General features: G+C 47.6%; 1 protein-coding gene across 1 annotated transcript; it reads left to right on the forward strand.

Annotated features, from left to right (window-relative positions):
* The first annotated feature begins 3,265 nt into the window (after positions 1-3,265).
* Positions 3,266-11,467, forward strand: LOC144124191 (arylsulfatase B-like). The gene is made up of 4 exons (XM_077656842.1): positions 3,266-3,560; positions 10,006-10,196; positions 10,897-11,163; positions 11,279-11,467. The coding sequence occupies exons 1-4, from the start codon at positions 3,266-3,268 to the stop codon at positions 11,405-11,407; spliced, it is 882 nt and encodes a 293-aa protein (XP_077512968.1). The 3' UTR covers positions 11,408-11,467.
* Positions 11,468-12,820: the final 1,353 nt, after the last annotated feature.

Below are 12,820 nucleotides of genomic sequence, written 5' to 3' on the forward strand. Positions count from 1 at the left end.
CAATGGTTCTTTAAACCCAAAATGACGTCCAGTATTTCATATTCATCAGTTGGGGACAAAAATACAGTATTTTCAAAATGTGCTTTGACGAATTCCTCGCATGGTATCGCAGCGCAGTCTTTTGCGGAAGCACCCACGTTAATAAAATGTTCGTTGAACAGGTTTGCAACCTCTTCTTCACTCATAGATTCGCTGTGATAAGAAACCCGCTTTGGGGAGTTCGATTTACACGTGATGTCTCTAACCGCTTGCCATACCAGACGAGGATTTTCTGCAATATTGGAAAACTTGTTCACATAGTATGATCTCTTTGCTTTCTTAATATCAGCATTCAATTTATTTCTCGCTTTCTTAAATGCGCGGAGATCGCCTTCACTTCGTGTGTCTAAAAACTTTTGAAAAAGGATGTTGCGGTTTTTTATTCTGTTATACAGGTCGTGCGAGATCCAGGGCTTTCTTGCTCTCTTGTGTCTCTTAAGAGTTTTAAAACCGAAGGATTCATTGTACGCAGAAATAAAAAACATCAAGAATGCCTTATAAGCGTTATTAGAATCCTTTTCCTTTGTAACGCTATCCCAGTCCTGTTGCATAATGAGTTCTTTAAACTTTGACATGTTTCTTTCCGAGTAATCTCTAATCAATATTTCTTTCTCCAGAAAAGAGCGTTTTTGCTTCGAAGGTATCAGACAGTAAATGGGTAAATGATCAGTAAGATCGCATATAATTGTACCTGATTTAACTTCATCGGGGCAGAAGCTTGTAATCCACAGGTCAAGTATTGTTTCAGAATTTGACGTGACGCGAGTAGGATCATTAATCACATTTGAAAAACCATACGACTCAAAGAGCTCTTGGAAATGCAAAAAAATAATATTATTTGGAGAAGCATTTATATTGAAATCCCCAACAAAGACACATTCGAGGTTGAGCTCGAGGCTACGTTCAAATATTTCTTCTGCAAACTGCATGAATTGCTTTAAACACCCAGATGGCGGTCGGTACACAAGAGCAAGTAGTATATTATAACAGTGAATAATGACGCACTCAAAATTTTCATTCACAATGTTATAGTTTGCTAGAATTTGATACGGTAGTTGGCAACGCACATACAGAGCAACACCTCCTCCGCGCTTTGATGAACGGCACGCTGACACACAATCAAATCCCGGGAGGAGAAAACAGTCGTCAGATGTGAACCACGTCTCACTAAAGCAAATAAAGTCAAACTCGTGGTTTAAATCTGATAAAAACAAAGTAACCTCATCAAATTTATTTCGCAAACTTTGGGCGTTTAAATGAAATAAAGAAAACTTCTGCTTATCCTTGAGTTGCTCACTATGGTGAGCAAAATTGGACATGAATGGCATCGCGTTTGCTTGAAAATACAATTGCCTGCGCTATCACCTCAGATTGGCGAGGTCATCCTTATCGCGGATGACAACTGCTCGTGCACCGGCTTGTTTCCGTAAAAGCACCTTTCCATTCACGTGCCAAACGAACGCGTAGCCGGATTCCTTAGCCCATTCTTTGGCAACTCTCAGAAGAGTGCGAGTGTACCGAGTCATATTTTCACACATGTACTTTCCGGTGTTGTCATCACGTAGCGCCTGCCTTTTTGCTAGCCAGGCATCACGAACCTCCTGCTTTGCGAAGCGAACAATTACGCCCCGTGTTTTGCCCGGCTTCGCGGGAAGCCTGTGCAGGGCTGTTATATCACTCGAGCACACCTCATCAAGTTCCAGTTTTGTGCCTATTTCATTCACTTTCTTTAGTAAGTCCTCGTTTTCCGTCTCTGGTAGACCATGGATTTCGATGTTCAGTCGACGACTGCGCCATTCTAGACTGTCAACGTCCTTATTGACCTGTGCAATTTCACAGGCCCATTCAGCTTTCTCAAGCCGCTCTACAGGCTTCGTGACATCCTTTGTCGACTTTTCTTGGGCTAGAAGACGTGTTTGAAACTCATCGAATTTATCTGAGAGCAGGCTGACGGATGACTCAAGCGACTCAAGCTTGCTGGACATGGCCAGAAGGGAGTCAATTTTACTTTCCATTGAAAACAGCCTAGTGATTAGTTCTCTATCGGACTGCTGCCCGTGCAGTGTATCCTCAGCTTTACGGCTGCCCTTACATGTTTCGCACCTCCAGGCCTTCCAAGCCTTTGCTCGTTTCGAAATGAACGTTTCTTCCGAAACGCCTGAACATGATCCGACATGGTACGTAAATTCACACTCTGAGCAGCACAGTGATTGACAGCTGTCATCAACAGGTTGTCGACATGCGCAACAGCGTAACATGATAATTGCGTGACACTCAACAGTAGCCTTGGCAGCAGCGGCAGGAAACCAGAAGACCTATCGAAAAAACGACCAACCTGCAAATACGTGGAGCAGTAATTCAGGAGACGTGTGCGCTGGTTGCTGCCGCTGCTGCCAATGCCAAGGAAACGCCCCTTGCTGAAAATTCGCCGGACGGTGTCGGTGATACCGCTGACGATTGTTCGTGCTTTTCACCGTGAGGCTCGGCGTTATGCAGGATTCTCGAACGCTGTCCGAGATCGATGTTATTCGTCGTGCACCTCTGGCTCGGCAGCTTGCCCCGTACAGATGTCGGGCACCGTGCTCAGTGGACGGGCTCGGCACCTTGTCGCGTACAGATGACAGGCGTCGGGTAGCCTGCAAATACGTGGAGCAGTAATTCAGGAGACGTGTGCGCTGGTTGCTGCCGCTGCTGCCAATGCCAAGGAAACGCCCCTTGCTGAAAATTCGCCGGACGGTGTCGGTGATACCGCTGACGATTGTTCGTGCTTTTCACCGTGAGGCTCGGCGTTATGCAGGATTCTCGAACGCTGTCCGAGATCGATGTTATTCGTCGTGCACCGTGCTCAGTGGACGGGCTCGGCACCTTGTCGCGTACAGATGACAGGCGTCGGGTAGCCTGCAAATACGTGGAGCAGTAATTCAGGAGACGTGTGCGCTGGTTGCTGCCGCTGCTGCCAATGCCCACAGTGGAACAAAAGTAGTCCGCATAAATGTGCCACCAAGCTGACTGGAAACTCGCAGATTATTTTCTTGTTCATTTTAACACGTAACGAGGGCACTGGGATATGGCATAATCTGTCTTCGGCAAAGAAGCTACTTTTTCGGAACTCAGCCCTTTCCAGTTGCGTGCTCCTCTTTATGCAACGATTGCGGCAGACATGCTTTGACAAAACATTAGCATGTGCCTAGCTTCAACGCGCACTCGGTTTTCGTCCCACGTAGGTATGGTGGACGCCTTGGACCAGTCCATTGGAGCGCTGTTCGAGGCGCTCTACGACGCCGGCATGTTAGAGGAGACTTTGCTGGTCTTCAGTTCTGACAACGGCGGTCACCCATACGGCAGTGGAAGGCCGAACTTCGGATTCAACTGGCCCCTACGGGGCTCCAAGGCCACGCTCTGGGAAGGTGGAATCCGCTGCGCTGCATTGGTGTGGAGCCCGCTGCTGAAAAACAGTCCGAGAGTCTCGTCCCAACTGATGCACATCTCGGATTGGCTGCCCACACTATATTCCGTTGCTGGTAAGGTATGAAACCTGACGTGCAGTTGTCGCTGAGGTCGTTATTGTTGCTATTTTCGCCAGTCGAGCTAGTAACCCCCTCAAATTTCAATCCCGTGGCAGTGCGGTTTAATACGAAGTTACAAGGCGAAGTTACAAGGCACTGGACCCTGGACTGCGCCTTCATCTTCCACGTAACTAAGCACGTCGCGAATCAACATTGTTATGCCGTTTATGGATCGGTGTTGCTTTTACCAACCACTATGCTTTCCGGATGGGGATGGCCGACAGCCCTGCCTGTGAAAGCTGTGGTTTTGAGGAGACCATCGCTCATCTTCTCTGTGAGTGCCCTGCATTTGCGAGTGCAAGACATACACTGTGTTGTGCCCCTGGACCGCCTCGATCCTCGCCCATTAACAGAGCAAAAGATCCTCGGTAGGCACTCTTTGCCTACTTGAGAGCGACTGGATTGAGTGACAAATTGTGACAGCGTTGTGCGTGTGTGTGTGTTATGCCTTTTTCCCCTTCTCTCTTCCTCCTTTTAGTCCCCTAATTCCTCTTCCCCAGTGCAGGGTAGCCAACCGGAACCCCTTTCTGGTTAACATCCCGGCCTTTCCTTCCTCCTCTTTATCTATCTATCTACAAGGTGGAGGGCGCAGTGAGTTATTTATACTTCATAGCAAAAAAAACAACAGCTCTAAAGAACTATTTTGCACACATATTGCTGCGTCCAGAATAAATCAAAGCGCGATACCACTGTGGTGCCCCCGCGTGAAAGAAATACTATTCAACAGCGGCAAGTACTTCTACGGCATTCATGATCATAAGCAGGCGATAACCTGGCAATTGATTCATCCTCGCTACAGGATTCAGTGCCGCCTGCGTACATCAATGGATCATGCTTGCTATCTGGTTCATCAACGCCGCAGGTGACTAGTGACTATCCAATTTCGTCACAACCAGAAAATACCCAGCACCCCGCATCATGACATAGTTCTGCTTCTCCCGCTTACAAGAAAGCATATATTTCTTACTGTAGTATTACACTACGTTAAACAAAGCCAATGAAACAGATTTGAACTGGTAGTGCTGGGGTTTCAACATGACGTGTGGGGTAACTCGTTTAGGATGTGGCTTCCTGTCAGAGCATAATTTGGAGTTAATTTCTCGTCAAACAGCGTGTTCATGTTTTTTTTTTCCTTCCGGGCTCTATTTTTTAAAGGCATCATAGAAGCTAAATACAGACGAGCCACTTTATAAAGATCCTGACGGTCGTGCGAATTGCGATTGTTATATCCGAGGTCCTTAGTAAGTGCACTTCTCATGTAACAGTCAAATATCTAAAGTCGGACCATGTGACCTTTAAGTCTTAAAGAAACGTTTTCGTTACGCGCGCCTGATTATTCAAGCTAGACTCTATAACGGTGCTTTCCAGTCTCTACTGCGCACTCGCATGCCCCTCACCAATACCGTTGGTACAAACAAGCTGCTTTATAGTGACCCTGTATACTGTATAACTAATCGCAGTAGGAGCGGTAATGGCAAATGGTAGTGGGCCGACCTCCTCGATATCGTTTGAATCATATTTCTTTCAGTGTTGACACTTCGCGCGCGCGCTATTATTTTCATCAGTGTATGGAACTCCGATGCTTCCGGAGCCCTCCACTACGGTACCTCTTTCTTACATTCTTCTTTCACTCCCTCTTTTATCCATTTACTTACGGCACGGTTTAGGTGTCCGTCGGGATGTCAGACAGATACTGTGCCAGTTCCTTTCTCCAAAAACCAATTTTTCATCATCCGCACCCACTAAATCATACCAGGTGACATCAACACCGGCCAGCAATGCATCAGCGACGCGTTGCCACATATCCACGCATCAACAAGTCACAAATGCAGTCAACAGCGTCCTCCATCGTTCCCAGGTCCATAAACCTTTCCTTACGGGAGCAATTTTTGATGCACTCCGCAGCCAGTACAATGCACTCGGCTTTATCAGTCCACGGCGGCAAAAGGGGGGATCCGAAGTCGGTCAGCTGCTATAAGCATTGATGCGTCGCCAATAGGGTACCTTCACCGCATGACTTATGCCCATTCCAAGTGGCTGCGGTCTTGCTCCTCGTGTATGGTGGCACAAAAGCACGGTAACTGCAGTCACGCAAATCATCAGGTGGTTTGCAGCACGTTTATCAAGCACTGGCAGGTCTTTCTTACATTTTTTTTTCGCCATTTCAAGGTGAACTCAAACCTTTCGATGAACAATTCATGTCTCCATACCCCAGCTTAGCTTGCGCCTATTGACACACTGGTCGAATAAAAAAAAAAGTCGCCCTTATCCAGCCCTTTCCGGCACACCTATAGCGTACAAGAACGTGTAGTGTATCAAGGACTGCGCCGTATGGCTCTTCCCGATGAAAAACAGCACCCCCCTTCACTGCCGTCCATTCTCGTGTGCAAAAAGACGATAACGCGAAGCTTACAGCACTTTCCACCCTCGCTAGGCATCGCCTTTCATAGCGTGAGTTTTTGACAGCCACATCAGGTAAAATGTTCAGTCGGCACTCCATACATCCTGTATTTTTTATACTTTATTTAAGGTCGCAGCGTTCTTTCCGTAGAAAGTGGCGGAGAGGAACATTGACTACATTCGCCCCTCAACGTTGCTGCAAGCCTAGTTTACAGCAGCTATTTGTCCGCTCTAACCGAGTGGTGTAGGCTCACAGTTGTTTGCCGTATCTGAGATGCAATACCATTGCCGTAATGCATATTTTCACGGTAGCACCGGTCTCGTTCGCAATAAGTGAATGTCCGTTATAACGGCGGCCGTTGTAGGTATGCTAGACTGTATGTGAAACATTAAACTAAAAACATGGGAGACCTTCTTCATTAAGAGCTCTACCACAGTGTGATACAGTTCCGCCATCGTCTTTCCCCGCTGGCCACTGGAGAATATGGGTTTGCGATGCCTTCGAAACAGAATTAAACCTCTTTTGTTAACCTCAGACCCCAGACCGTGCGCTATGGTAACTGTGCCGCTTTCTATAATGCAAAGGAAAACACAAGGTTAGCTGCTTCACGACTGGCACAGAGTGGCGCATGAATAATAATAATTGGTTTTTGGGGAAAGGAAATGACGCAGTATTTGTCTCATATATCGTTGGACACCTGAACCGCGCCGTAAGGGAAGGGATAAAGGAGAGAGTGAAAGAAGTAATAATAATAATTGGTTTTGGGGGAAAGGAAATGGCGCAGTATCTGTCTCATATATCGTTGGACACCTGAACCGCGCCGTAAGGGAAGGGATAAAGGAGGGAGTGAAAGAAGAAAGGAAGAAATAGGTGCCGTAGTGGAGGGCTCCGGAATAATTTCGACCACCTGGGGATCTTTAACGTGCGCTGACATCGAACAGCACACGGGCGCCTTAGCGTTTTTCCTCCATAAAAACGCAGCCGACCGCGGCGGCTGCGTTTTTATGGAGGAAAAACGCTAAGGCGCCCGTGTGCTGTTCGATGTCAGCGCACGTTAAAGATCCCCAGGTGGTCGAAATTATTCCGGAGCCCTCCACTACGGCACCTATTTCTTCCTTTCTTCTTTCACTCCCTCCTTTATCCCTTCCCTTACGGCGCGGTTCAGGTGTCCAACGATATATGAGACAAATACGACGAAATAGAATTCTCTCTTGAGGGGAATCCTCTGGCCTCCGCCGCCCAGGAGTGCTCTGCTGTGCGACTCCCGCGCCGCCCTCAGCCGCCTGCAATCTAACGGCCGCGGTACCCCACTAGTGCGGGAAATTCGCTCGCGCATCGAGCGCCTCGCGCAGAGAGGTTGTGCCGTGCGTGCACAGTGGGTGCCCGGTCACTGCGGCATCGCCGGCAACGAAGAAGCTGACGACCTCGCGACCGCTGCACACCAACTACCTGCCAGCGATCTGCCTCTTGCGCTGGAGGACGTGCGTGCGGCCATTTACGACCATCTCCGAAAGCAGCACCCCGACCCACGCATCGCGGGAGGTGAGCGCATCGACAGTGTCACCGGCTGTCGCGCACTTACACGGTCGCAACGTGCAATGATCCTCCGCGCGCGCATTGGCTGCGTGTGGCCCGGGGAACGACGGGTGCGTCACGGAATCGCGACGAGTGATGTGTGTGACGGATGCGGTGCAGTGGAAACACTAGAACATCTGCTCCTTCGCTGCTCCGCGTTCGCCGATGCTCGTCGCGATATGCTCGCGGCCTATAGGGCGCAGGGCATACTACCAGACTCCATCAAGACGCTATTGTGGCCGCAGGGCAGTGCGCGCACTCGTGAGCGAACTTTGGTGAGCCTCTGTGCATTCCTCGAACACACGGGCTTGACGTCCCGTCTGTTCTCCGTCAGGTAGTTACACGCAGTGACCGAACGCTCCGCGAGTTCTACCTTGAACGATTAATAACTGGACGCCCCACTCCAGTTGTAACCTACACAGTGCTGTGCGCGTGTGTGATTTAATTCCTCTTAAATGAACTAATCACGCGCACAACCTGGACACATTACTTGTGTAAATAGTTTGTACATATTACTTCTCCCCCTGTCCTCTATTCCTGTCCCCTCACCTCTTTCATTTCATTTCTCCATTCTGCCTGCTGTCCTTTATTTCCGCTGCCCCAGCTCAGGTGCTTCAGTATCGATGGCAGATGCCGGGGCCAGCAAAAATCTTTTCCTTCCTTTTTACTATTATTTTTAATAAAACCACTACCACCACCACCTTGAGGGGACTGAGCCAAAAAATGAAAGGGAAGAGGAAAGTAGCATTTAGAATTTCCTTACGCAAAAGAATCGTACAAAACTAAAACTTCCTCAACTACCTAAAATAACATCTTAAGCACAACTTCCTTCGTATATATAACGGAACAAACCCCTAGACCACTGTCAGGTCATCTCTCTCGCTGTAATGTTTCAAGTATTCCCCCTTTCTACCATTAATAATATTATATAATAAACTTTAATGGGAGTTTGTGGCCTCCATATCTGGAGGTACATTTTCCGAGAAGATAGAAATATACTTCGGTCAAAAAGAACTGGGAAAAACCGCGAATTTTGAAAGCTTTTTCGGCACATATCGGACACAGAGTAAAGTCAGCTATGTTGCCCTCTGTAACGAGGGTGCCACATAAGCCGGCTGTAATTTGAGAGTTGACGCCAATGTAACGTACGGCTGTAACGATAGAACCGCTATAAAGAAAAAAATTTACTTCGATTTCGCTTTAAGCAGGTTCAACTGAAGATTAAATTTTGGTTATTGGTAAAAATATAGGGCACCAAAAGACGCAGTTATTACTGCGAAAATTGGATTTGAAAAAAGTAGCTTTTTTTACCAACTTGAATCATCCTCGTGATTCAAGACCAAAGCAGAATCCGCGAATGTCGATTGGAAGTGAACGGCGGTATAGCTTGGGCTCAGGTATCCGAAGCAAAAACTGACTTGACGTCGTCGCTGCCTCTTTTTCAATTAAATAAATAATAATAGTAATAATTGGTTTTGGGGGAAAGGAAATGGTACAGTATCTGTCTCATATATCGTTGGACACCTGAACCGCGCCGTAAGGGAAGGAATAAAGGAGGGAGTGAAATAAGAAAGGAAGAAGAGGTGCCGTAGTGGAGGGCTCCGGAATAATTTCGACCACCTGGAGATCTTTAACGTGCACTGACATCACACAGCACACTGACATAGCACAGCACAATTAAATGCGATAAACTACAGAAACAGGCGCACTTTCCTCGGAGCACTGTTGAATGCGATAGTGGTGTTGTGCATAGCATGTTCCGCATCATGCGCACTGAGTGAAATATACAGTTTACTGTATTCGCCTTTCTTGTTTTTGGCGGACCGGGTTAACATTTATCAATCTATCTCATGCAGCGGGTTCCTCGTCCGTGTGGCAATAATTCCAAGTGCATGAAAGGCATACACATGCGACAGCAGCAATTTCTTCTCGTCGCGCACTTTTCGCGTAGATCCTTTGTGCCACCTTCAAAGAGCAGACAGTTTAGCCAATTGTCACAGTTCTCATGGTAAAGTACTCAAGGCAATTAAACCCCTTTTCGCAGTTATCAGGATACGCAACAAAATGAATGTCGAGTGCGGAGACTGACTCTGACCCAAAAATCTCGGAATCATGAATCCTGCGAGAGGGTGCAGTGCACACTCCAGCGAACTTTCCCCAGGTGGCTCTTAAAAGACATGAATATGTTTTTATTAATTTGTTTTCGTCTAAGTGGAGGCACCCTTTTGCAGCCGTAGGCTTCGTCTCCGGAATTGCTCACCGTTTGCTGCATGTCTGATCAATAGCGAGTTCCAAGTAGCGCGCCATAAATTGGGTTATCTGTAAATTTCACTTCTTGCTTTTCACCTGGGAACTAGTTAGCAATCACCGTTCCCCGCCTTTATTAGCACAAATGTGCAAGCTTCCGTTGTTGCTTTTCTCCAGGAGGAGATGTGCATGGGCTTGGGCCACTAGACGGCGTGGACCAGTGGCACGCGCTGTCCAAAGGAGGGCAGCCTCCACGAAAAGAGCTGCTCCACGACATCCACCGCGACGCTGGACACGCTTCCCTTCGCCATGGTGACTACAAGCTGGTGATAGGAAGCTACGGAAACCCCTGGGACAACCGCAGCCAGGTTCCTTATTTCTACAGTTTTCTTTTATTTTGCAATCAGACAATTTGTTAGCAGCAATCTTCTTGTCGACGTGGCGAAACACCTACACGCAAAATATTGGCAGTGGCTTAATTCGGCTAACCCTGGAATACATCGGAAAGCACCCACGCTTGCTAAGCGTTTGAGGTTCGCCCATGGCAGCTCCGCTACACGCTCGCGACAGCCGTTCGGTATATACCCACACGACCACGTGGCTATGTCGTGGTAACCCATGGTCATACGACACCCCCATCAGATGTCATCACGTGGCTTCACATCACCCCATCGGATGTTCTTATGGTCAAAGGTAAGCCCAAAGGTCACCCACTGTCAAAGGTCAACTAAATGTCATGAGTCAAGGTCAGGAGTCAAGGGTTCGAAACCATAGCTGTAACACATATGGTCATACACGGCTAACGTAGTTGGGCTGAAGGTCGTTCAAGGTCATTATCCGACCTACGCGACGACTCCTTTACCTAACTTAGTGAAACTTTTCGCTTCAAAAAGAATTGTACGTTTGTGCGCAACGTTGGTCTAAATCTTCAGGCCACATGGGTTTCTTTTGAGCCGAATAATGGATCACTTACAGCATCCCTATATAAAGACGAAACGGCCTTGGAAGCGGAGGACCCCTCCCTACACATACAACAGGAAACCGTAAATTATAAATACCTGCGCGCAGGTGGTCGGGAGAAGCCGTCCCTGCGACGATCTGGACGAGTTGCAAAGCCGAAGCAGGACGGCAGCCGTGCTCCGGCGTTTCTACGGGGCTGGGCACATTTTCGAGCATGGCAGTGGGAATAATTGGAGACGCAAAGCGACCGTTGACTGCTGGCGAGGCGGAGGCACTACGGACACCACGAACTTTCATGCTGGCCAGCCGTATTACCTCTTCAATCTGGCGAAAGACCCGTGCGAGCTGCACAACCTGGCCAACAAGAGCTCCTCAGTAAGAACGTAGCATGCTCCTTATACATACGGCGTAACGAGTCTATAATAAGCTGCAATAAAGTAGAAGCGCTTAAATATCGTGCATGTTTTCTATCCTTTTTTTTCACCTCCAGGTTCTCTCTTCAATGCTGAAGAAGCTCAGTGTTTACAACGAGACCACTGTTCCAGCCATCAGTAGTTCAGCTGACCCAAGGGGATTCCCCGAGAGCAACAACGGAATCTGGGCCCCATGGATGCCTTGAAAAGCACGAACTATGTGGCGAAATGCCACAGCGCTCAGGGCAAAATGAAACGTTCTTTGAAAAATAAGATTACGCATTCTTGATGTAAATACATGCAATGTTGGCTCCATCGGCACTAACACAATCTTTCTGAGTCTATCCGCATGAGAAACACTGGATTCAGATAAAATGCGGCACAGTTTTGTTCCGCGATGTACTACAGACCATGCACTGCTACAGCCAGACTATGCACGTTGCCTGGCTACGCGACTTCTTTAAACTCCCTGTCTGCTTCTCAGCTTTCTTAAGTTTAAAAGTTGCAGCTCCATTTCTTCTGCTTAGCCTTTGTTAAATGAACTGGCTATTTTATTATAACAGCAATAGTTGAAACAGAGCTTTTCGGTGTGATTTTAGGTCAGACCAAACACAGCTTGTTCCTTGTCAATCTGCTCCCTCGCACATCTCTAGAGGGGGATAGTAAGAACGAAAGTCTCAGAACCTATCGATAAATCACGAAGCATTATATCCTTGATAGAATGGAATTCCCAGCGGCGGCTCGCACGTTGAGTAAAACAGAGGAAGTTCCTTGAAGGAAATTGCAGACGGGGTGTTTCCTCACCCGGCTCGCTTTAATAGGTTATACCCAGAGGCTTTCAAGGCACAATGTTGTTTTTGCAATAAGATAGCACATACGGTACAAATGGCGTAAACTTGAAGAATTTTATAACGGCTTACACACGATACAAACCTGAGAGGCTTCGCTACGTAGCCCTGACAGTAAATTGCAAAGTGAAATCATCGTTCAAGCTCTTCCTTCTGCCGTGACCTACGGGATCCCGGCCGAAGGAGAGACACGCTACGGAGGAAGATTTCCCCAGTGCGGTTTTGAATGGCGGCCATAAATGTTATTTCTCTCTTTCTCTAGTCAATGTGCTGTACAAGCAGACGTCACAGTTCGCCGGCAAAAGTTTGGCACTGAGGTCCTAAAGCAAGCTTCTGCATGTGATTCCCCTCGTACCCCATTACTTCCTCTACTGCTTTGTGTTGTGCGTTTTTAAAACGACGAAAAAGCCAGGTGGCCCCTCTGCTGTGTGATGCTCTTCCTTTATTTCTTTATGCCTTCTTCATGCAACTCGTCATCCAATGCTTTCTTTGTGTACGTTCGGAGTATTCAAGGAGCGGTGAAACAAGCGCAGAGGTTTGGAGCAAGCAATGAAACACTAGGTCAGTGCAAACAGCGCAATGTCGCGTTTTGTCTACGTGCAGCTTGCTGCTAAAACAATTACCTCGTAGAAGGTGAGGAGGAAATATTCTTATACCTTGCCCTGAGATATGACCAATAATGAATTGCAATAAAGAAGCACTTTCGCTATTCCACGACTTTTGGCTGATTGAGCTACGCAGCTGTGAAAAATGCGGCGCGTAGAATTTCAC

This window comes from Amblyomma americanum, chromosome 3, assembly GCF_052857255.1.
Source record: "Amblyomma americanum isolate KBUSLIRL-KWMA chromosome 3, ASM5285725v1, whole genome shotgun sequence".
Classification (NCBI taxonomy): Eukaryota; Metazoa; Arthropoda; class Arachnida; order Ixodida; family Ixodidae; genus Amblyomma; species Amblyomma americanum.